At 36.0% G+C, this 25,494-nt stretch overlaps 2 protein-coding genes across 2 annotated transcripts in view; both read right to left on the bottom strand.

The window, feature by feature from the left end:
- The window catches only part of SPTA1 (spectrin alpha, erythrocytic 1), a 109,889-nt gene extending 90,352 nt beyond the window's left edge, over positions 1–19,537 (bottom strand). The window contains exons 1-14 of the mRNA XM_051993709.1: positions 19,405–19,537; positions 17,213–17,452; positions 16,114–16,239; positions 15,179–15,319; positions 14,093–14,239; positions 12,199–12,332; positions 10,444–10,588; positions 9,152–9,306; positions 7,559–7,694; positions 6,124–6,225; positions 5,037–5,174; positions 4,434–4,544; positions 2,990–3,067; positions 2,673–2,828 (exon numbers count right to left, since the gene is read on the bottom strand). Coding sequence (XP_051849669.1) covers positions 2,673–2,828; positions 2,990–3,067; positions 4,434–4,544; positions 5,037–5,174; positions 6,124–6,225; positions 7,559–7,694; positions 9,152–9,306; positions 10,444–10,588; positions 12,199–12,332; positions 14,093–14,239; positions 15,179–15,319; positions 16,114–16,239; positions 17,213–17,449 — 1,806 coding nt within the window. The 5' untranslated portion in view covers positions 17,450–17,452; positions 19,405–19,537. The remainder of the gene's footprint in view (positions 1–2,672; positions 2,829–2,989; positions 3,068–4,433; positions 4,545–5,036; positions 5,175–6,123; positions 6,226–7,558; positions 7,695–9,151; positions 9,307–10,443; positions 10,589–12,198; positions 12,333–14,092; positions 14,240–15,178; positions 15,320–16,113; positions 16,240–17,212; positions 17,453–19,404) is intronic.
- A 4,518-nt stretch (positions 19,538–24,055) lies between these two features.
- LOC127558686 (olfactory receptor 6K6-like) lies at positions 24,056–25,260 on the bottom strand. Its single transcript, XM_051991927.1, has one exon. It carries the CDS (start codon positions 25,195–25,197, stop codon positions 24,241–24,243), a length of 957 nt encoding a protein of 318 aa, XP_051847887.1. The 5' UTR covers positions 25,198–25,260; the 3' UTR covers positions 24,056–24,240.
- Between the last annotated feature and the right edge of the window lie 234 nt (positions 25,261–25,494).

The raw sequence follows: 25,494 nt of genomic DNA, 5'->3' as shown, positions 1-25,494 counted from the left end.
AGAGAGAGAGAGAGAGAGAGAGAGAGAGAGATTTAGCCACATTAAAAAAGAGAAAGAGGAATACTAAATGCCTATTCGTACATGTCCTTCTAATTTGCCCCTCTTGCACTACACAATAGTGTCTTTCATCTCTACACATGAGTAATAATGAATACACAAATATAGAGGTTGTTGTTTGTTGTTCACTCTTGAAAAGGACCATGACATTAGGGAGGTGATGCTATGATATGCAAATGAATTGTATTTAAGTGAGGCAGGTCCAGAGGCCAAATATAAATCAAGATGACTGGAGATGGCCTTGGATGCCATGGGAAATCTTGGCCTTTTTAAGTTAAGATCTTCAACAGGTCTCAGTTTGACTGAGACTGCGCTTATTCAGTGATTAAGGCTCTTTTGTAATTGAAGCAAAGAATCTTCTCTTTTACCTAGTCAAAAAAAGAAAAACTAACTAACTAAATACATTTGGGCAGGGGGGAAGATCATCAGTATTTCTGGCCAAAGCAGAAATGATTGCTATTTACATTTAGCACCCAAACAATAATCAAATAAGGCTTGACCTTTACTTGCCAGTCAATGAGTCAATGAGAATCAATGATTTTGGTTTAAGACATGGTCTTTAAGAAAAAAAAAAAAAAACCTCTCCATAGACAATGATGATGAAATATAAAAGGAGTATTATATCGAATGAAGTGTGCACTAGAAAGATCATAGTAGAGGAGGCTAGGGGTAAGAAGACTAGTTAGTGTGGTTGTTACAATATATTACATGATGCTTGATGACAGCCTGAAGTAAAGTAATTATAACAGGAGTGGGATAGATGAGTTAATAGGACTTGACACCTGATTGGTTGGGGGACATGAGTGAGACATGTGAATGGAGGATATGACTGAGACATAGGAGCCAAAGACAACTGAGTTATTGAGTCTGAGTGACCAGGGAACAATCTGAAACTAAGCCTAAAGGGTTATAAAATTGTGCAAACTCTTTGACCCAGCATTGCTGGGTCTCACTACCAAGGAAATCATAAAGAGGGGAAAAGGTCCGATATGTGCAAAAATGTTTGTAGCAGCTCTTTTTTGTGGTAGCAAAGAACTGGAGAAGGAGTAGATGCCCATCAATTGAGGAATGGTTGAACAAACTGTGGGGCATGAAGGTAATGAAATACTACTGTTCCATAAAAAGTGATGAACAAGCTGAGTATAGAAAGGCCTGAGGAAACTTATATGAACTGATACTGAACCAAACAAGAACTAGGAATACATTGTATATAATAATAGCAAGAATGTGTAATGATCAACTATGAAATGCTTGGTTCTTCTCAGAGGTTCAGTGATTCAAAGCAATCCCAATAGACTTTGGACAGAAAATGCCATCTGCATCCAGAAAAAGATCTAAGGAGACTGAAAGTAAATCAATATATCCTATGTTCACTTCTTTTTTTCTAATTTTTTTTTTTTTATCTCTCCCATGGTTTTTCCCTTTTGCTCTGATTTTTCTCTCCCAACATGATTCATAAAACAATGTATATTAAAATAAATAGATTCACTAGAAAAAAGGAGTGGGTGGGTAGGTTCAGTGATTGAATGGCTAAATAAGTTGTAATACATGAATGTTATTTCTGTACCACAAGAAATTATGAATATGAAGAATACAAAGAAGCATGGAAAGACTTATATGAATGAATTCAAACTGAATATATAATAATGACAAATATAAATGAAAAGAACAATAGCAAACTTGGAAACAGTTGAACACTATGTAATTATAGTGATCATTCTTGGTACCAAAGAAAATATATGAAAATGGGCTTCTCTTCCTTCTTGGAAAAAGCATGGATTATAAATTTGAAATATTATTGCACAGGTTGTCAAACTTGAATGTATTTTGGATAATTTTGCTGAATTACTTTTTTTCACCTCTCTTTTTTATATAGGCCATGGATTCAGGTTGGGGATGGGGATACAGATATAGAATATATGATGAAAGTTATATAGAAATAAAATATATCCATATAAATTAAAAAGAAAAAAATAGAAAGAAATTTAGTCTTTCACATGTTAAGATTGAGGTATCAATAGGACCTCCAAATAGAGATGTAGACATTTCTATGCATGCAATTAAAGATGAAGAATTGAAGCTCTGGAAAGAGAACTAAATTAGAGAGACAGATTTTAAAGTCCTATACTTAGAAGTGGCAAATGGTTAGCCAAGAACAGAGCCTTGGAATATATTTACTTTTAAGAGGCAAGAGAATGAAGAATCTGTGAAGAGACCAAGAATGAGATGTTAGAAGTAAGAATAGAATAATAGGGTATAACATCATGGAGATCAAGGAATAAGACAAAAATTTTTCTTCTCTATGGACTTCAGTTTTCTAGTTTGTAAAATTTATGGGTTAGCAAAATAGGGTCTCGGAACTCTGAAATTTGTGGAGCTGGTCTATGTGGTGGTCCACCCTCTTATGTTAGCAATACATACATCATTTTTCTAACACATAAGAGGTATAAAATGACTAAAAAGACAAAACAGAAGACATAGATCAAAAAACATGTCCAGGAAACAGATAGAATCATCATTTTCCAAATTCTACTCTGGATGAGGAATGGGAGGAATTACTCAGGATAAAGAACAATAGCCTAGTGAAGAAATCTGAAACTAGGTTCTCTGCTCACCCTGTAATCCTCATCATCTGCTATTTTTTTCTTCTTATTGATCCAGTTCTTCAGGTCATCTGAGTCTTGATAGAGCTGCTGTAGAAGTAGGGCATCTTTCAGTTGCTTCCATCGTGCAGCAGCCCGAGCACGTAGGGCATCTTGCCTTGCTAGAAGCTACAAAAAAAACACAGAGGACACATTTCCATCAACAAAATCAAAAGAGTTATGCAAAAAACACCAGTAACACCAGCCACCATAGTACTTACCACACAGCTAAGGCCCTGAAACCAAATTGACAGATACCCCACTCATGGCTATGAAACACACAGACATACCCTATCCCTGATCTCAGCGATGTTCTTTGAATCATAATGGTCATTGTCGATCAGTTTGGTTGCCGTCTTGTCCATTGTCTGGTGAGAGAGAATGGTTTCTCTTTGGTTACCACAAGAACAGTAGACACAGATTGTGCAGTTATTAAAGAACACCCCTTGGAAAGCAAGTGCTCTAGAAAGAAACTTTTCAAAGATTTTAGAAATAGGTGACATAATCCATAGTGTCCCTGAGAAAAATGGGTTAGAAATTAGACAGAGATGACTGGCAAATCCTATTTCTTCTTTTTATCAGGAATGGGAAAGTTAGCCAGAATGGATGAGAAACTCTGGCACAATGGATGGGAAACCAGGTTTGTGGTAAATATGATCTCAGTTCAAATCTGTCTTTAGACACTTAGTACTTGTGGGACCCTGGACAAGTCATTTCACATATTTGCCTCAGTTTCTTCATCTATAAAATAGGGATAATAATCGTACTTACCTTCCAGAATGGTGAAATCCAATTAAGAAAAGAACGGTAAGGTACTTAATATACTTCCTGGAGCATCTTAAGTAGTATATAAATGCTACCTGTTATTATTGTTCTTACTGTTAGTGAATACAAACTATGGTCTCTGAAGATAAATGAAAAGAAGCAAGTATGGCAAATAAAGATTGATCATGAAGCAAAAAAAAAAAAGTTGTATTTAAGGTGCTTTTTAAAATAATTTTTTTTTAAAAATGAGAAAAATCCTACTAAGAACTAAAAGATATACAGTAAGCTAAAACTATGAATCTATTGCAATGATTTAGACAGACTTTGATTAGACTCTTACTGCCAGTGCTGGACTCCACAGCTTAAATGGAGTATGGAAAACGAGTAGAACAGAGGAGAAACAGGGGGGAAAAAAAGATAAAATAATTCAATTCAATGTAATTCAGTAAACATTTATTGTGTCTGGTATGCTCTAGAAATTGGTGCTAACATTGGAAATACAAACACTATTCTCAAGGATCTTACATTATACTAGAAAAAAAAAATTATGAATAGCTGACTAAATAGACACAACTTGGCAATCCAAATAAGATTCTGAAGTTTGCTGGGTTTTTTAAACTATTCTTCAGACTAGAGAAGAGAAAGTGAAAGGCTAATCATATATTAGTCTTCAAATACATGGAGAATGGTTAACTAGAATATGGAGAAATATTGCTTTCTGTCTTTACTAAAGTCAAGAAAAGGAGATTTGAAGTTAGGAAAACCCTTTTGGTAGTAAGGCTTGTTGGAAACTAGAAAGGATAAGAAAGAAGAGACAGGAGATTAACTCTTCATAAAACGACTCATAAAAACGACTACAACACCTATAATCTCAGTGAGACAGTGTAGGAGTAGTCTGGAAAATGCAAGATCAATCAGGAGGCCACCAACCACATAAAGCTTACTCTAAATCCAAGACCCAAGACTTACTGTGATCTTCTCTTCTTGAGCATGAAAGGCCTCTTCAAAATCATTGTGCTTCTGAAGAAGGGCTTCCACACTGCCCAGGGAATTGCCCAAGTCCTCATTCTCCAAGAAGGCCTAAATTAGACACCAATAAAAGTCTATACTCAAATCAGTCAGGCTCCCAAGATAATAAAGAAAAAGAAATCTAAAAGGCTTTGGAGCTGAGGGCTTACTAACTACTCCCCACTCAGAAAATACTCATCCCTGCCTTCCTATCTTTAAAGTAGATGGCATTTCACAAGGTTATGAGACCCCTTCTACCTCAATCCCCTTCACTAATCTACATATGTTGCTTCCTTTCATATCTATCACAGAAAAACCCCTGCAATGTTAAGTCTTCCTGACTCTGGTTTTTTTTTTTTTTTTTTTTTCTTTTTTTTAATGTTGTCTGTTCTACAACATCATATTCATTTGTACCTGTTTGTGATCTTTGTGTTTTGTGATTTTTTTTTTTCATTATATTTGTTCTGATACCACAAATGGACTGTATAGCCCCCAAGCGAACAATTTAGGAACTTCTCCTCCTACCATCCAGATCAGCATAGGCTGACTGTACTCTCTCATTACCTCTTGTCTGCTCATCCAACTGTCCACTTGTTCACTATCTCGATAGAAAAGGTGCAGGTCCAGGCATTGCTCATACTGGTGACGACGTCTCTCCCATAATTCCAAGAGTGCAGCATGAGCATTTTTAAGAGAAGTCATCTTTGAGAAAGAGGGAGAATAGGGTATGTTGATTGAGGAAGGGACTGGTTGAGATAAGATTTATGATTGTCCAACTGAGTCCCCAGTTGTTTCTTAGTGGTGAGACCAGTGTTATATTATGAAAAAAAACCTAAAAACCAAGAACTACAAGGAACAATTTATGGGCTCTATGACCCTTGCTCCACTTTACCTTTCTCAGATTCAACTACCCCATCTATGAAATAGGAATAATAATAACACCTACCTCACAGAGTTGATGTGAGGAATAATGACATAACATATATAAGGTCCTTTCCAAACTTTAAAGTGCCATATAAATATAGGATGTTATTATAACTGTCTGTTTAAGCTAACTCACTCAGCAACTTTCTCTTACTGAGTAAATCAGGTGAGTTCCCTCATTTGCAGTCGCAGCAGGAATCACATTTCTGCAGTCAGTAGGTATAAACTTCAAAATAAGATGGATCCCCAAACTGAGTGACAAGATCAGAAGGGAGGGAATAGCATGAGATAATGGAAATCAGAACATTTGGAATCAAAGCACTTGGATTCTTGCCCCAATTCCACCTAGTGCTACTCAGCTGACTCTGGCAATTTATCTCTCTGGGCCTCATATAAAAAAGAGTGTTGGGTTTTCTAACTTCTTTCAAATTCCATACAAAAGACCTAAAAACTACCAAGTGAGGATGATTCTAGAAAAATAAACTGACAAGTCAGAGAATGAAAGTGGAAATTCTTTTGCTGGAGATGTTTGGTAAAAGGTATACATATGTCTGCAATTGGATAAAATCTTGTTCATCAGAGAATTTTGAAGCTGAAAGAGACCTTCGAAATAAATTAGTTTCACAGAGGAAGATGCTTTTCTGGAAATTTCTTATTTCAAGCTTTTAGTACTTTTGTTGGGGGTAATAAGGAAACAAATTACTAGTAATCAATATGTCCAAATTACCTTTTCCTGAACTTCTTCAGAGGCCTCATGGTCAGCATCCAACAGATCCTGGCCAGTCTCTGCTGCAGACTGAAATCGGTCTTCATAGGAATCAATTTCATGCTATAATTATAAGACAAAACATTCTTAAGCTGAAGTTAAAAGGATTCAGATTTTTCTACCACAGAAAACTAGTGGTCAAAGGAAATTATGGAATCTTGTTGTTAGAAATCTTGAAATAGATGTGACTTTATTCCATAACCCATTCCTGGTTTTTGACTAATCCAGAAATTGACAAAGTATGATTTGTTGACCAAATCTTAATTTTGTATGGTCTGCTAGCTAAGAATGATTTTTAGATTTTTAAAGCTCATAGGCTATACAAAAACAAGCAATGAGTTGGATTTGGATCTCAAACCATTGTTTGCTGATTTCTAGTCTCATTCCATCAAAGCATTATCTCTTAGAAGTATTCCCAAACGGGATAGAGATATTATACAAACAATTAGAGTAATTTGAATGCCAAAGAAGGAAAGTCATATGTTAGAAATCCCTATCCCTAATACTTTTAAGGTCAATCCAGGATCAGAGTAACTACAAGCTTTTAGAGCTGCTCATTCTTAGGATTTTCAATCTTGTTTTTTCACTGTTTGTGATGTTAACAGGTTACACATAAAGTTTTGTTATAATAGATGCTGATCACAATATATGATGTTATTCAAAGGCTAATAATAAAGAGTGTTCTCATCTTCCATTTATTATTTCCTTGAGGAAAGTGACTCATAGAAGATCTGAATCATCATCATTCTCCCCATCAAAACAATGCTGAGGTTGTAGACAGTGTATCCTTGGCCACAAATTAAGTGTAAAAGAAGAGTGGCCAAGTCTGAAGCTGTGGGCTTTGCCAATGTGGAAAGAGATTTCTTCTGATCTCATAAAGTCTGCACAGATCTGACCATATTACCTTTTTGTTTAAAAGTCTTTAAGCTTCCCTCTAATGGATTAAGTTTAGACTTCTTACCCTAATAGTTACATCCTTCCCAGACTTCTTAGCCTAGGATCTACATTGTCCCCATCCCCCTTTCAATCTAGCTCTAATTTACTTCCCTTTACACTCCTTTCACTCTAAATTCCAGCCAGATTGGCATTGGCAATTCTTTGATGTCCTCTTGTTGGTTCTTACCTTCATACATTCAGAAAACAGTCATCCATACTTCTTCATTGCTGCCTTCAACACTCAATCCAGGTACTTCTTCATATTTATTCTGTCTTTTTTTCTTTTTAATTTTGCTACATTTTTTTTTTTTTTACTTTGTATGTCTGTGTGTGTTTGTAGGCCCAATTTTGCTACATTTTTTTTTTTTTTACTTTGTATGTGTGTGTGTGTTTGTATGTAGACACATACATATTTACATACTTATGAATAGGAACATGTCCTGGGGAACACATGCCATACCTTATGCTGTTGATGCCTGTCTAGCAGGGCTTCCCCACCTGCCACATCTGTTGGCAGTTCATCTGCATTGATAAGTTCTGTTTTCTCTTTCATCCAGCCCATGAGTTCATCAAAGTCAGACAAGAATCGCTGGTACCTAAGATAAGAAGAGGGCAAAGGAGCAGAAGAAGACAGAGAAAACCAGTTAACCTAGCTAATTAAAGCACCTGGAAAGAGAAAAAAAATATATTCCATGTGCTTAAATTTCCATAAAAGGAATGTTAACTGTACAGACATTCTGATTAAAGGGTTGGTTAAAGGTTAAAGGATGGTTAAAAGATGATGCAGTCTATTTTCTGCCCCTGGAAATCAAAGCCCAAGAAACCAGATCTCTCTTCAATTCAAATCAGAAAGTTTGATAAACTTATTCAAGGTCATAAAAAGTAAAACAAAACAAATAACAACAACAATGACAACAAACAAAAAACAAATATAAAATCTGATTAGCATTATCGTGATTTACATGTGAATTATCTACTTGGTGACTTGTCCACAATGCATATTTTAACTCAGGTGTATTTTTCCCTTTCTTATTTCTCTGTTAAATTGCTCTTCACTTCTTATATGTGAACACAGTGTATTACTCAAAGATGCTCCTAAGTGTTTGTTATTTTGTTGACTTTGTTCAGTTAATATAGGCATATTTACTTCATAGCCTAAGGAAAACATATAGAAAGGGAATCTACACAAATTCCATTCAGAACCAAATATAAATTATATTTTATGTTTCAAATTATTTATTGATCTCAAATAACTTGCACTGAGATGAAACCCTAACTTTGTATTTATTCACTTTATATATCATGCCCTCTAATATGTACATTTTATGACTCCAAGAAAGTAATTTAAATTGACCTGCCTCACTTTCCATATCTAAATACAGATAATATATAACATTGTGCCCTATCAAATATAAGGGTTATTGGGATAATAAAATGCAAACCCTGTTGTGAGGACATTTTACAAAATTAAAAGTACTTTTTTATTATAAGAGGTATTTTCATTAATCAGATTAATTTTGTTTAACAATATACATTTTACTGGTCATTTCTATTGGCATAAGTAATTAGAAATACTACCTTTCACAACTTGTTGTCAGCATGTTGTAAATCAAAATATTTATAAACTGTTTAACTACATGGAAAAAACCATACATATATACAGTTAGAGCTAAAAGAGACCTCATGAATTCATTGGTTCATAGGCTTAGGGATAGAAGGAAATTTAGGAATCAATGAGCACAATAGCCTCATTTTACTATTGAGGAAACTTGGGCTATCTTAGTTATAAGGATGGAAAATGACCTATATATGTAGTTATATCTATAGAGGCATCTAAATACCTGTAGGTGTGCAAATATGTGTAAATGCATAATATGACACACATATGCACACATATACATATATGTATACATATATACTATGCATCTATTGATCTATTCATATATTCATATGTATGTGTGTGTGTGTGTGTATATATATATATATATATATATATATATATCTCATTCGCATTCTTATATGGTCCAATCTCACACTCGCATGTTTTTCCTACCAGTATGAAGCCTGCAGCTTGGCATATCTTTTGGTGGCTAGAGCCCGGATACGTGCCCAGTTGGATTCTAGATCTTTTCTCTTCTCCTGGATCTGAGGTGCATCTGAAGGATGGGAAACCTGTAGCTTATCTGCCTTAGCACACAACTCTTTCACCTATAAGATGAAAAAACAATTTCAATATTCACCTAGAACTCTTTGGTATGAATTGGTTGGTCCTTTGGTATGAATGGTTATCTCCCTTAGATCAGCAAAGCAAATATGTGATATAGATTTAGAGATACAGGATAAGGGATCTTTGAGAACATTTTATCCAACCTCAACACCTTCATTTTAAAGACAAGAAAATTGAGGTCAAGAGTAAAGTGTCTTACCCAAATCTACACCTGTAGTGACTGACAAATCCAGGATATGAATCCTACTTTCCAGGCTGCAAATCTAGTGATCTTAATACTAAATGATTATTCCAGATGAAGTTTCTGGAGGTGAGTGTTCTGAATCAAAGGCTCAGGGGAATGATGTCATCCCAGTCACTGACAACTTTTTATAATTTATTATGGAGAGGCTGAGAAAACATATTCCATTAGACTCAATAAATGCCACATACTGACTATATTCTAGGGATTCTTTCTGAATTCCCTAACTGGACATAGACTTATAGAGGGACAACCATAAGGAGAGAGTCAAGGACCTAAACTCAGGAGCATGGCCATGAAAGGGGAATAGCAAATGTGAGGGTTTTTTGTTTGTGAGTTTTTGGTTGATTAAGGAACTTAGTTTGAAATGACATTAGTGATTTCTGGTGTTAAGAAGTTATTAAATTATCCTTGACCAGGCTTTAGAATATCTATACTCAGCATCAAATGACATTAATGATGGTGGGGATTGGGGATTTATTAAATGATTCTTAGCCAGGCTCTAGAATACCTACACTTCTGCTTTGGCTAAGTGAGAGATAACAGTATTAATATCATTTAGCCTAAAGAAAAGCTTGGAAAATGATTGAATAAGTGGATTTCTAGTGTTTTGCAGGGTGGAGTTGTTAGTCATAGGTGGTAATGGTGCTTTTCATAGGATTAAGAGAAACAACAATTAGCTTCATAAGCAAGTCTTTATTAACTAGAAGCAAGGGCTTCTGGGCCAAAAAGTGAAGAAAATTTTCCATGAGTCATTTTTATATGCAGGAGAATTTTTCAGGCATCTATGTTAATTTATTTGCATTAGAGTCTTTGAGAAAGGTAGATAGGGAGAATAACAGATCAGTTTGAGAAGCCAGCTATTGTTAATGCTTACCTTGTCTTCCATAACAGCTAAGTTCCTTTCCAGCCCCTTGTGACTGTGGAATAGAGCTTCAGAGCTAACCAGATCTTTGCCAAGGTCTTCTGAGATGAGAAGAGGCTCCTTCTCCTTGATCCAGTGAATGGCTTCAGCCACATCCCTATCAGACACATAGATAAATTCCAAATTTGGGACTGTTCCAAGGAACTAGGGAAGCATCAATACAGTCATAGAACAACCAGCAGAGGGCATAATTGCCAAGACATGGTGCCCTCCTTATCCTACATGTTGAGCAATAGATGTTGGTACATTAGTCAGGCTATTTGTTCAGTATCCATTACCAGTCAATCAACACCAACATTAGTATAAGTAAAAGTTTTTGTAAATCAAAGCATCATTTCATCAAATCAGCTGTACTGCTTCAGAAAATGTTCTTAATTTGGTAGTCTGTCTTTAAACTATTGCTGCAAACTCCTTTTCTGGTTCCCCATTTGGATTTGGTAGTCCCATGAATTTTGGCTGGATTATGCAAAGCACTCCATTCACTTTCTGTGTTCAAAACTTGGATCCCATGCTTTCCTCAGGGCTTTATTTCCATGTGTCCTATACTGACTTTGGATCACCAACTAGCATTAGTAATTTTTTTTTTTTTTGGGGGGGGGTGAAGAGAGAGGGAAGGAGGGAGAAAGGATTAATAATTCATTTTTTTTTTCAAAAGGGAGATGGGAGAAGCACTCTCTCTAGACTCATTTTTTTTTTTTTAATGCTGTCACTTAAGTTATAACTTAAGTTATCCCTGAACACAGCTTTTTGCACGGGAATTCATCCTTTGTAAATAGCAGATACTTGCAAAATGCCCTTATGGACAAATACCCATACAGAAATAAAAGTAATGTTAAGGGCCCATTATTTGGATAATGCATGTAAGTCCTGTGCCTTCTTAAGGTTGTAAAAACCTCAGCTGTCAATCCCTCCCCCCACTAATCCTTTTATGACCAATCCTTTAGCATCTGCATTCCCCAAGTATGATATTTGCCACCCAAACACCAAGGTGCTCTCAATTAAATATAACATGTAAGAATAAATTGCATATTATAAAGGTCCTTCCCTCCAGAGGATTTAACATATTTTAATATGTTTAACATATATTATATTTCTTGCCATCTAGGCACGGGATAGAGAGAAGAGATGAAAATTTGGAATACAAGGTTTTGCAAGGGCCAATGTTAAACATTAAGCATGCATATGTTTTGAAAAAAGTTTTAATAAAAAGAATAAAAAAAGAAATAAACCCTTTATCAGAAATACTGGTTATAAAGATTTTTTCCCCAGCTTTTTAATTCCCTTTTAATCTTCTTTCTTTTGCTTTTGTTTGTGCAAAAACTTTTTAATTTAATGTATTCAAAGTTGTCCATTTCAATAATGTTTTCTAGTTCTTCTTTGGTCATAAATTCCTCCCTTCTCCAAATATCTCATAGCTAAATTATCCCTTGTTCCCTTAATTTGTTTATGGTATCATCCTTTATGTCCAAATCATGTATCCATTTTGATCTTATTTTTATATGGGGTGTGAGATATAGGTCTATGCTGATTTTCTGACATAGTATTTTTCAGTTTTTCTATTAACTTTTTTTTTTTTCATATAGTGAGTTCTTCCTCCAGACATTGGAGTTTGAAGATTTACTAAATTCAAGATTGCTATATGTCTTGATTATTGTGTTGTGGGTCATACTCCATCCTTAAGAAACCCCAGAGTTAATGTATCAGTACCTGTTGAAGCGTTGTAAGTCAGCAGCATCAGACAGAGTGCCCCGCCTTTGGAGAGCTAACCCATGGAGACGTTGCCAGTTGGTATTTACTTCATCTTGCTTTGACTTGATTAGGTCTAGCTCTGGGTGAGCTTCCTTTGGAGACCAAAACAATACAGGAATTAGAGAATTACTGAAAGCAGATAAAATCAACACAAAGGGAATTTGTTTTTTGTTTTTTTCCCCCTAATATATCATGAATGTAGTCCACACTTCTCTAGCTATGGAATAGTCCACACTAACCTGGCATGAAAGAGTTCCCTCATTTCCTCCTAGCTTCCCTTTGACAGCATTTACAAACTTCTACAAACTTCTACAGGCTTTAATTCCAAAAGTTGTATCCAGTGTCTTGGACAACTTGAAAAATAAAGTATGACTTTAATTTTTGTTTCAAACCTCTACTTTTTTGATCTCCTATCACCCTCTGTAGAGACAAAAAAAAAAATCTAATTGTCTTCTCTCTCTCTCTCTCTCTCTCTCTCTCTCTCTCTCTCTCTCTCTCTCTTTCTCTCTGTCTTTATCTCTCTCTGTCTCCATGTGTCAGTCTCTCTGTCTCTGTCTCTCTGTCTCTGTCTCTCTCTGTCTCTTTGTCTCTGTCTCTCTTTGTCTGTCTGTCTGTCTGTCTCCCTTCTTCCCTCCCCTTTCCCCTTGGTCAGTCTGAGCTGTTCCTATATAAACTACTTCCCTCATCTGAGAACCTCCTTTTGTTGATTGTTATAGCCTGAGGCCATGAGAAAGCTATTTTCACATTAGCCTATATTCCTGAATCTGAGGCAGTTCTGCAACAAGGAGTGTAAGTCAGTGTCATTCCTATATTGTGCAGACATTCCAAGTTAGGGATAAGAGCTAAACATGTGATTTCAGTGGTATAGGAATTTCCCAAATGAGAAAACTGCCCTCTAACAATGAAGGTCAGCATCTAGGACTTACACTCTTAGAGAGTTGCAAATGACACTGAGTTATTAAATGGATTCCCAGGATTAAAAAGCCAATATTTGTCAGAGGTATACGAATCCAAGCCCTCCTGGGTCTGAGGCCAACTCTCTACCCACTATACTATGTTGCTTGGAAAATTCAAAGAGTGGAGGTTAGAAGTTGATAGAGATCAATAAATGTTTCTGAGTAAAGAAAGTTCTTAATTGCTCATCAGGCTATATAGGTTTCTGTCTTGGACCCATTCTTTGCTTACTACAGGCAAATCATTGATGAGCAATAGCATGCACAGACTAATCCTCATAGTTCACAGGTATCCTCTAAATAAAATGAGATAAATAGATAATCATCTCTTAGTTATCTCAATGTGGACAATTAATGCTGTTAATTATACACTCTCACTATATTCTAAAAAAGTTTAGTCTACCTCCCTTAGACAATATACTAATAAAGTTTAGTCTATCCTTCTCTTTTTATTCAAAATGCCCATATGCTATTTTTCCCAAAGTCAGTGTTTAGCATTAATATGAATCTTTATTTTACTTTTAAGCTTAAAAATAGAAGGAAAATCTCTTTCTTTTAAGAAAAAATCTGTAATTTATTCCAGAGTCAAATAGGAATGGCTTCTCTGACTATTTGTCTGGCAACATTACTGTTTATTTCTGTGAGTATGGAAAATCAAAAGCTGGCTATTTTAACCTAGTAGTACTTGTTCCTATTCTTCCAAAGGAGTACATTGGAACCGGGAATGACAGCCAGCAGTTGTGCTCATGGTCCTTTTCTCAGAAGATGAAACATCCTTTTTTCTCCCTAAATATGTTCTACTCACCTCTGTTGTATCTATCATAGTTTGTCCTCCACCTGTTATCCACTATGGCCACTGTACTTAGAACCTGTGACTATATCTCCTGTTCCCATGTTACCTGAGCACACTGGTTGGCAAACTCATTCACTGCAGTCACTCTTCCTTCACGAGCTGCCAAGTCGACCTGGAACTCCTCAAATTTCTTGTGCAGGATCTCAGCTCGCTCCCAATCTTCACCCAGTTCTACTGATGTCACAATGGCTTCCTGTAGGAGTAAGAAAAAAATCAAGAAATTCTCTAGCAAAATCTGGACACCAGAAACATAACATGGGTAGAAATTGAATAAGGATAATATTAAAAGAAGATCTAAGGAAAATTTTAAGGGAGATTAAATGGTAGGATAGGATCCCCCTTGACACATATAGGATTTATCTAATGGCCCATGGGATCATTTGCTCCTAGTTTTCACTGAGGGAGAGAAGAGTGGTCACAGAACCTTTGAAAACACTGCCTGGTGGTTGAAAACCATCACAATTCGCATAGCCTGTTTTGAAGGAGCTCATTTGAACTGTTCTTCAAGTATCCAGAAGGCATATCTATTTTCAATGTGTTACTAAAACTATAGTAACAAAAGGCACTCATCAAAAAAATAGATAAGTCACTGAATCATGAAAGAATAAGATTGAAGCTGAAAATATTTATCAGACATGTCCTAAAATAATTATAAAGTTTCTTAAAAGGCATCTAATATTGTGGTAGGAAAGGAGAAAACAAGTCACTAGATTCTTTGGTACTTAACTTTCTTCATATGTAAAATGGGAGTAGGGAGAGAAGGGTAGATTAGATTATCTCTAAAGCATTTTTTCAGCTTCAACCTAACTGAATATGAAAAAATTAATAGATTCTAAATTATTCCTTTGTGCTTTGGGAATAAATCATTCAATATTTCTCTTGTATATGTTACACTTTGGAGTGTTTGTGATTATTCTGGAATAAAATATGGCCTGGAGTAACCTTCTCTACTCCACCATCAAAATTCCCACAGGACTCATCCAAATCCATTTTTAATCAGGCTGCTTCTTCCTCCATCACTATCAGAGAACGAAGCACACCTATCTGAATTCTGCTTTTATCCCCATTCTTTTTCATTTGGTTGTTATTAGAACTAGGTGGTTGGCCAGCCATGGGTCACTCTGCTTCTTACCTTGTCACTAATCCATTCCAGTATGTCAGCACACTCTTGCAAGTACTGTTGCAGCTTCAGGACCTGAAACAGCCAGGCACCTTTCTCTGCTATCAGCTCCAAGAGTAAATTCCACAGTCTCTTCAGCTCCTCCAGATGTTCCTAGAGAGAGAAATCACAAAATCAGAAACTCATTTAGAAGGGAGCTCAGAGGTCATTGCATCTAACTCACATCTGAGGAGGATCATCATGCTAGAGCATTTCCAACAAGTGCTTATCTAACCTTCAATTGGAAGACTTCCAGAGAGGGATTTACTTCCCAGGAAACCTATTCTTCATTAGTACAGATTTTGTGTCTATAGTCAATGAAACAAACATTTACAAATCACAGAATATGTGCATTGAACCATACCAAGTTTTGGGAATTCCCAAACAAAAAAGTCCTTACACTCAAGGAACATATTCTATTGGGAAAATGTCCTTTTTTATGGAATAGAAATTGACTACTTGGAAATTTTTACTCATTACTCCTAATGCTGTCCTTTAGGAATGAATAGCACAGGTTTCATCCCTCTTCCAAGTATAATCCATGAAGTCCTTGAATCCTGTTTTCCCTAAATCTTTCTCTCTCCAGACTATACAACTCCATCTCCTTCAAGCAATTATTCTAAGGCATAGTCTCTGGTCCTGTCATCATCCAGCTGCCCTTTGGTGGACATGCCTCAGAAGAGCAGAAAATGCTATAGAGAAGAGAATGGCAGAATAAGAACCTATGCCCTACCTCACATTGCACTTTATCAGGATGTCCTTGCAGTGAGTGTTATCTATTCTGATTAAATGAATACAAGCACTTTGAGGATGCATAGTTGCATTTTCTATTGAGACCTAGCACGATACTTGACTACAAAGTAGACATTTAATAAGTGCTTCTTGGTTGTTCCTAGAACTCCACTCACCTTGGTGTCTTCATGAGCTAAATGTCCTTCAGGAAATCGAACTTCCCTGATTTCTTCCAACTCAGGAATAGCCTGAGATTTTGCTTTCACCTCATTTTCAAAGGACTGATGTTTCTGATATTTCCCCTGTAGTTTAGAAGCCATAGAAGATGATTAGGACATTTCAGACCCCACCCCCACTTTCTAGGATCCTCTGGAAATCATCAGAGGTCACCGTGTCCCTTTTTTCCTTTTGAGATAACTTAATAATGAATGGATATGGCTAGGGTATCTTCATTTTAGAATAAATAACCCTCTAGGGATAGTTGAAAGGAAAGAGAAGAATATTCATGACAACATTTTTTAAGGAACCAAGATACCAGAGATAAAAGACTGTATATATTCATTATAAATATAATACCATCAAAAATCATATTAAAAGCGACTAACTTCAAAACGATAAATGTAAGATTCTTCCAAGCTCTAAATATATGATCTCATAACAACCAGTCATTTATAATTTTCTAAAAAGAAACACATTTACATACAGTGACTTCACTGAAATAATACATAAACTTCAAAGACCTGTGAATGTATCAGTGTGTACATTTTCTCTAATGTAGAACATTTCCCTCTCTTTCCCTTCCCATGCCTTAGTAGTCTTTGTAAATTAGCATGTTTAGCCCTTTGGAAAATTGAATACTGAAGGTAACCAAAGATTCCCTGCAACAGATGCAATAATGAGATATTAAGTATTGCCTCCACAGTACTCTGCTTCAAACCCCATCTTCTGGTGACATCACATGGGCTGTCATGGAAACTCACTAGCCTGATATTTTGGGCCTTTGCCAAGTAGTTACACAAATTTTTGTATAATATTAAGACTAAATGAACCTATCTATTTTTATATCACTCCTTTCTTCTAGTCTCACTTCTCCAACATTTCATCTACCAACTTGGTAAAAAGAGCAAGATGTCATCTTTCCTTCTGGCCAACTTTCCTTCAGATTCTTTTTTTATGACCTCAATTCTAATGCTGTCCCATAAAAATAATTTTTGTCTTTCCTGGGATTAAAAACAATTCTGGGGAAAACTAGTTAGATAGAGTCCCTTAAGTGACCTGTATATTAGTTGGATCTCTGTAGCTCTTATCAGAAGCAATCTCAATTTTCTCACAGATCCATTTCTCCAAGTCATCTGCATCTCTCCTGAAAACCTGGTAGTGATAGGAATCTTCAAGCTTCTGACCACGTTCAGCAACAAGCTCTTTGAAACGTTGGTACCTTCTCAACACCTCTTGTCGCCTTTTCTGGATCTCTTCAGCTGTTTCCAGCACTTTTGTTCCAGTACTCTCCATTATCTATAAAATTAAAAACTTCTATCAGTGTCTTGCTGGGAAATTTTTATTCTATTTCCCATATTATCTGCTTCTCTTGGGGCTCTGTTAAGACATAAATTTATTTAATTTCTTTTTTTCATTATAAACTAAACAAAACATTGATAGATATGAACACTACACACACAGAGAATGAAAGAGTGAGGGAGAGGAGAGAGAGAGAAGGAGAGAGAGAGGGAGAGAGGGGGGAAGAAAAAAAGGGGGAAAAAGAGAAAGAGAGAAGGGAGACAAGAGACATGGGGGGGAGAGAGAGAGACAGATAGACAGACAGAGAGAGAGACAGAGAGACAGAGAAAACAGACAGAGGAAATGGGAAAACAGCTGTATATCTTTATCACATATAATTAAAAAAATATTTATTGAGCTTAACATAACAGCTATCAGCGCTGCTTTGCATGTTTCTATTTCCTTCTGGATTTACTTTTTCTTTCTTCTGTGTATTTAGAAAAAAAATGTTTCATTATATTCTTTTTTCCCCTTTCTTTTTGCATTACTATCAGTATAACTACCCATCTTTTCCTCCTCATGGTAGATACTATAGTCAAACAAAACTCATTGAACATTCTTCCTGTACCTCCCAACACAGTTTTAGCTTGTAGAGATATTATAATCCTTAATTACCCATAGCATACACACAACCACCATTACTAAAACAAGTTTCTCTTTCCCTTTGCTTTAGCTACCACATATGATATAGTACCATTGACTTAGAATCAGGGTTTTTACTAGTTAAGCTGTTTGTTCCCTGTGTATTTTTTGACAAATCACAGTCTCTCTGACACTCAATTTCCTTCTTTGTAAAATAAAGAATTGAATTATATTATCTCTCAGGTTCATTTCAGTTCTGAAGTCTATGATACCATGATCTACTGAACTTTCCAGGGAACTGGTCTTTGAGAAAAGTCCTAATCTGCTCTACCAATGTTTTCAGAGTCCTGATTTTGCTGACAAATACAGTAGAATCCTGCTAATTTAATAAATTATTTGGGATTACTGAGAGGTCTGAATTATAGAATACTTTTAAAGGACTATAATTATCTTGCTTTCAAAGATTTAAAGCAATAGGAATTGATTTAACAAGGGTATTTTCTTCTAGATTTTCTTTTAAAATAAGAATAGTTTGACATCATGCAATATAATATGCTCAAATTTTTTCAAAATGTCAAAAATAGGCTCTTAAGAAATTGTAAATTGAATAGAGTAACTTATGTACAGTATTAATTTGTTTAGTAATCTTTGATTTCATAGAAAATACACCAAGGTAAATTTCAGTCTAGCCACCATTTATTTATCATGAACACTGAACATTTGAGAATTGAATTTAGAAACGTTTATGTTATTTTCAGTATTAAAAATTCCATCTCCTCTTCTGTACAAATACTGACAGTCTCTTTCCCTAAGCAATGAACCAAATCTTCTCATTTGAAACAGTGGCCATCCCTATGTAAAGTGACATCTCTATCATTCCTACCCCATTCATTTGAAGTCATTTACAATGACTTCTTATTTAGCCAAGTCTTGCAACCTTCCCTTGATTCTTTCGCCTATACTTTATTTCTGGTTACTGATGACATATTCAAAGAATGGGCTTATTCTTTAAATTTATTGCTTAAAGGTTTAAATCCCAGCTAAAAATAATAATTTGCTCCAAATTTGGCACAATAAACCAAGGATTGTTGCTAAATCCTCCCTCTCTCTCCCGCCCCCAAGATTCAAAGACACAACACATCATGAAAACTATTGTTCCATATGGAAAAAAGAGCTTTCCTTTTCTGAGAAATAACAGCAGGAATAACAACAAAACAATAATAGCAACAAAAGATACAATCTCTTCACTTAATGCCCTTGTTAGGGATAAGATAGACAGAACTAATTGAATTAATAGCATTTTATACTAAGGTATATTCTGTACTTACTCACAATCTCCCTTGGTAAGAGTTTCCCCTTTTCCTGGTATCTGAGACCAAAGTGCAAATACTCTCTTCCAAGAGAAAGAGGAAATTTGCTGGAGACTCTCTAATATAACCCACGATTAGGAGTATGGATGGGAAATGTAGAAATGTGGCCCGACCCAGGTCCAGAGCCATGCCATAAAAAATTCACATTATCTGTACTAGACAGAAACAACTCAGTCCTCTCTCCAGTTGCTATATGACTCAGCACTTTCCTGAGGTGTCTCAGTCTTCTAAAGAGGGTAAGAAAGGCTATTTTTCAATTAGGAAAACATTGATCTGATTATAAACCAAGGAGCATATTTGTGATTTTTTTTTAAAGAAAGAACAAAGTCAACATGTCAATAAGCACTTATTTAGTGCCTGCTGTGTGCCAGGCACTATGCTAAGTACTGAAGAATACAAAGGATGGCAAGAACGTTGTCAGAGTATCAAAAGGATTCAGGGTTCCTCTAGCTTGTTTATCTAAGCTCACAGACACACAAAATTTCAGAGTTGAAAGGGAGCTCAGCATTCATCTCCATTATGAATTCTTAAATTTATTTTTTATTATTGTGTTCTATGGCTCCTTTTGGATGTGTGATGAAAATGATGCACTTCTTAGACTAATGTTTTAAAGTCATGAATAAAATACATAGGATTGCAAAAGGAAACCAACATATTGAAATAGTTATAGCATAATTTATTTTTAAATGTTCATGGATGCTAGATGAAGAACTCCTCATCTAGTATACTTCTACTAGAAGAGGAATCTCGTCTACACTCTTCCTGAGAATTATCTTGTCTTTGCTAAGTGGCACAGTGGATATAAGTGCCAGGCATAGAATCAGATAGAATCAACTTTGAATTAAAATCTGACCACAGATATTCAACGACTTTGGGCAAGGTACTTAACCCTATTTGCCTCAGTTTCCTCATCTATAAAATGCGCTTGAGAAGGCAATGGAAAACCACTCCAATATCTTTGCCAAGAAAATTCCAAATGGAATCACAAAGAGTTAGACACAATTGAAAAGTGCCTGAATTTTCAAGGAAAGTACTGGTCTAAAAATGTTATATGCTACTTTTTGCTCCTATATACTCCATCATAGGGATAGAGTGGGGGGGTTCATAAGGCTATGAGCAACTGACGTTATATCAAGGAATGACCTGCTGGTGATGACTATTTGGAAGGAGACCTTACACAGGGAAAAATGAAAAAAGGTTAGAAAACTATTCTTAATCAGACAATTGCTTCAAGTGTAAATAAGGAAAGAGACATATTATTAGTTAAATTAGGCTTGCTGGATATAGATGAGACAATCAAATAAATTATTAAGTACCTACTATATGCCAGATTATACTTATTACTAGGAATATACAAAGGCAAAAAATGTTAGATATTATAGGCCAGAACTTGAAACAAGGTACTCAGTGGAACTGATAGAGACAATGGTTAAATCTAGTTTAACACTGATTTAATCCTACAACAAATAATGGTTTCCTAGTTATATAATGATTGGTGTATACTCAGTGTAGAGCATATAAGCTAGAAGCCTCAGCCAGGTAAATTGAGAGAGCTAGAAAGAAACTGGCAGAGGCAAGAGAACACAAAGGACTGGAGGCAAGAGTTCATGCTCTTGGAACCAAGGAGAGAGATAGGCCTCTAAGAAAACTAACCAGGCCTGAGGAAAGACAAGACTTTGAAAGAGATAATAAAGGATTTGGACTTTAACCCCTGGCTGTACATGTGGTGATTACTGAAGTGAAAAGAAGGCTGCCCAGAGACCTCAAGGAAACTGAAAACAAGAGAACATTACAGTTAGATACTTCCTACTGTCAAAGAGATTATTCTACTGGCACTCCAAGCATAGGCTGGGAAAAGCAGCCTTCTCTATAGGAGACTGAATATGAGGTGGGGTGTGTGTGTGTGTGTGTGTGTGTGTGTGTGTGTGTGTGTGTGTGTGTGTTATCCTTCAGTTATATTCTTTGGAGCTCAAATTCTCATATTCTATTTGCAGCTCAAGGGAAAGAGTGCTTGGCCTGGGATTAGGAGTCCTGGGCTCACATGTGACTTAACACTAGCTGTGAAACCTATGTATGTACTTCTTATCTACCTCTGTTTCCTGAACTATAAGATGAAAATAATAATGATGATTATTGGGTGGAAAATGCAGAAAATATTATCACCTGGGGTAGCCAGTAAAAACTTAATGTAGTAGTGGAAATTGAGCTGTTTTGAAGGAAATTAGGGATTTTTGGTGATGGAGATGAGAGGCAGCATATATTCTTGGCATGAGGGAAAGTCAGTGCAAAGACAGGAAGCTGGAAGATGAAACATCCTGTATGAGAAATGGCAAGAAATTTGCCTAGATTTTAGAATGTTAAAGGAATAATGTATTAGACTAGAAAAGCAGGTTGATGCCAGGTTGCAAAGGGCTTTAAATGCCAAATGGAAAAGTTTGCATTTGACCCTAAGTCACTGGAGCATATCGATCAAGGGAATGACATGGTCAGACTTGTGTTTTAAGAAAATTACTTGAAGTCTGAGTAAAGGACAGATTCAAGAAGAAAAAGAGTTTTAGAGGCTGATGTCAAGTACAAGACTTGGCTGTAGTGGTGATGAGAAGGGGCGGAGATGAGCTGTCTGGGAAGGCTTGATTAGCTTGCTGTGGAAAGCCCAAATCTGCTCAGAGCTGATAATGATACATGAATATCCCTCCTATTAGATTTTTCTCATGGCAATGGGATTCTTTGTATCCTTCATGTTAATATATAGGAAAATGCTATAAAGGGGTAGGCATTTACATGAGGAATATGGAATCTCTTCTTTGTTGTCTCCCCTATACCCAGCACACTAAAAGCTTGTATCTTCTTGGATAAGGATAAGAAACAGTGTCTTGCTTAGCTAGAATATGATAGAGGACATACTTTTGTATCCCTGAGTTCTCTCCTAGCTTTACTTGTGATCATGGAGTCAAGTTAACAAGCACTTAATGAGTTTTTATTATGTGCCTATGGTTCCAGTCTTCAGTTTGTTTGTTTGTTTGTTTTTGTTTTTTTATCCACAAATATAGGGACATGATTCTTATCCTGCCTGTTTCAAAGATTATTTTGAAAATAGGTGGGGAAAGACAAATAAATTGTGTTATGAGTATCATGAACTCTTGAGAAGAAAGACAAAACAAAGTAATATAGAATTCAATATCATTATAGATATTGACTCTCTCCAGGAACATTTATTTTACTAGTTTTCAATTCTAACAGGCAGGTCACCCCTCCAAGTTGACATGCTCTCCATTCCCTTTGCTACCAAGTTATGTGTCTTCTCTTTCGTTTTCTTTTCCTTTTCCTTTTCCTTTTTTTTTTTTTTTTTTTTTTTCTTTTTGGGCCAGGCAATTGACATTAAGTGATTTGCCTGAGGTCACACAGGTAGGAAGTATTAAGTGTCTAAGGCTGGATTTCAACTCCTGTCTTCTTGACTTCAGGGCCAGTACTCTATCCACTGTGTGGTCTAGCTGCTCTTCCTCTTCCATTTTCAAAGTTTTAATTAAATATTCCATCTTCTGTTGCCTTCCCTCACTCATTTCATATAGCTTTGATCACTTTATCCTTCCTCCATCTGGTTTCTCCTGTATCTTCCAAATTTTTTAGTAAATGTTATACTTCAAGCACCTTGATAATCCATATGTGCTTCTTTGTGTCTGTTGTGTATGTCATGCTTTTAATATGCATTTCATTCTTTTATCATGGAAGCATGATAGCTTCAAGCTTCAAGAAGCTCTGTCTCTTCCCCAATCTCTCTCTAGCTATGCTATCTGTACTGTATTAGACCATCATTTCTACTCCCTCCCCAAAATGAGTATAAAAATATACCCTTGGAACTATCCTGGACTTTGATGATTCTTCATTATAAATTCATCTCATTCTTAAACTAATGTTATTTCCATTGTCTTGACTGCTCTATAGGCATATTACCTAAATCAGACAAGGAGCTTAATAAATGTTTGTTGATTATAAAAAAGCTGATATATATTTGTTACTTTTACTAATAAAATTCCCAGAATATTAACTGCATTTCCTACCAAATATAAGTACAAAAACATGTTTTATCAAATTATCTCCATTTGGAATTATCTATGTTACTATTCTCCACAAATGAGAAGTGACTGAATTTATGAATAGAAATTGCAAGGAGCTTTTCGAAGTCTTGCTTGGATCTGAGAGATGTGGCATTTACTTTTCTGATCCCTAGCCTTAGGAAAATATTTAAGGAAGAAGAGATCTCAATCTGGCTTCAAAAGAGCAGACTTTCAGGAAACTAACAATTCTTTCAAAACAGCTTTGGTTATGCTAATTATTGATTCCTCCACTTCATTTCTGAGCATATTTAAAAGCCTGACCCCTCCCCCCCCCCCAAAAAAAAAAAAGCCTGACCATACCATTTACTATGTGTTAACAGAGTAATTAAACACAGGAATAGGATTCTTTCCTGATACTTATATAGTCAGCTATTCAACAAAAATTTATTCAACACCTACTACGTGCCAGATACTGTACTAAGCACGAAAAATACAGAAAAGTTAAAAGTTTCTCTCAGTGAGCTCACAGACAACAAACAAATAAATATATACAAACAAGGTCTATACCAGATAAATAGGAAATAACCAAGAGAGGGAAGACACTAGACTTGGCAGGGATTCAGATACATTTCCTGTAGAAGGTGGGATTTTAATTGGAACTTAAGGAAGCCAAGGAAGCCAGGAGTTTTAGTCCTTAAAGCTTTTCAGTCTCCAGTTTTCAGTAGTTACACCATTTTAATTAATTGGCATAACATATGAAAATCTTTGATTGGAACACATATTTTTTGATGGCCCCTTTAATTTCCTTGTTTCTCAGACTGTAAATAATGGGATTGAAGAAAGGAGATAACACAGCAAACATTAAACTAATGGTAGTATCCCAAAAAAAGGAGTACTTGGCATTGAAGCGCAAGTACATGAGAGCTACACTCCCAAAAAAGGTCAAGAAAATAGCAAGATGGGAGGCACAGGTGGAGAAGGCCTTATGACGTCCCTCAGATGACTGAATCCTTAGAATGACCCCAATGATCCGAATGTAGGCCAAAGTCACCAGCAAGATGGCTGAGATGATCTCCATGGCATGGACAATATCCACGATCTTAATCAACACAATAGAGCCTGTGTCTACACAAGCTAGATTCAGTATGGGGTCAAAGTCACAGAATATGTTGTTAATTTGGTTTGGACCACAAAATGGCAGTGTGGAAATCCAGGCAATTTCAGGGAGTGGCGTAAGGAAACCAAAGAAGCAGCAGCCTAGGGTCAGTCGAATATAAAGTTGTGAAGTCATGATGGTTGAGTAGCGGAGAGGGTAACAGATGGCCAGATATCTATCAATGGCCATGGTGGTCAAAAGATAAGCTTCAGTGATACCAATGGAATGGAAAAAATACATCTGCAGGAGGCAACCAGCAATGGAGATAGTCTTCTGCTCACTTATCAGATTAGTGAGCATCTTTGGGATGGTGGTTGTGGTGTACCAAATCTCTAGGAAAGCGAGAACACCAATGAAGAAGTACATGGGGGTATGGAGATGAAAGTCTAGAATGATAGCAATAAAAACCATGGAGTTGCCTATGATTATGAATAGGTAAATGAGGAGAAGGAGGAAGAAAAAAAGAAAACCTCCCTCCTGGAAGTGGGGGAATGCAGTGAAGAGAAATTCAATAGCCATAGTCTGGTTCTCATTCTCCATTCCCTTAATGACATGACCTTTCAAGGCAAAATAAGAAACAGTTATTTCATGCTCATTGTTATATTAAACCATCCAAATATATCATTCCTCCACTTTTCAATAATCCATTACCTTTCCCAAATGACAACAAAAATTTAAATAAATAAATAAATGTGTGTGTGTGTGTGTGTGTGTGTGTGTGTGTGTGTGTGATTTATATTTATCAGGGAGACATATCACCATTCAGATTTCTGACTTTCCAGCCTTCTCTTCTGCTCATTGACTTCAGTCTTCTATATTGGCCCTTTTCTTATTTAG

This window comes from Antechinus flavipes, chromosome 4, assembly GCF_016432865.1.
Source record: "Antechinus flavipes isolate AdamAnt ecotype Samford, QLD, Australia chromosome 4, AdamAnt_v2, whole genome shotgun sequence".
NCBI classification, from domain to species: Eukaryota; Metazoa; Chordata; class Mammalia; order Dasyuromorphia; family Dasyuridae; genus Antechinus; species Antechinus flavipes.
The sequence above is the reverse complement of the archived record's forward strand: the minus strand, read 5'-3'. Positions and strand labels throughout refer to the sequence as shown.

What these genes read in the sequence shown, in the direction of transcription:
- LOC127558686 (XM_051991927.1), bottom strand. Translation starts at nt 25,197, where the DNA reads ATGGAGAATGAGAACCAGACTATGGCTATTGAATTTCTCTTCACTGCA.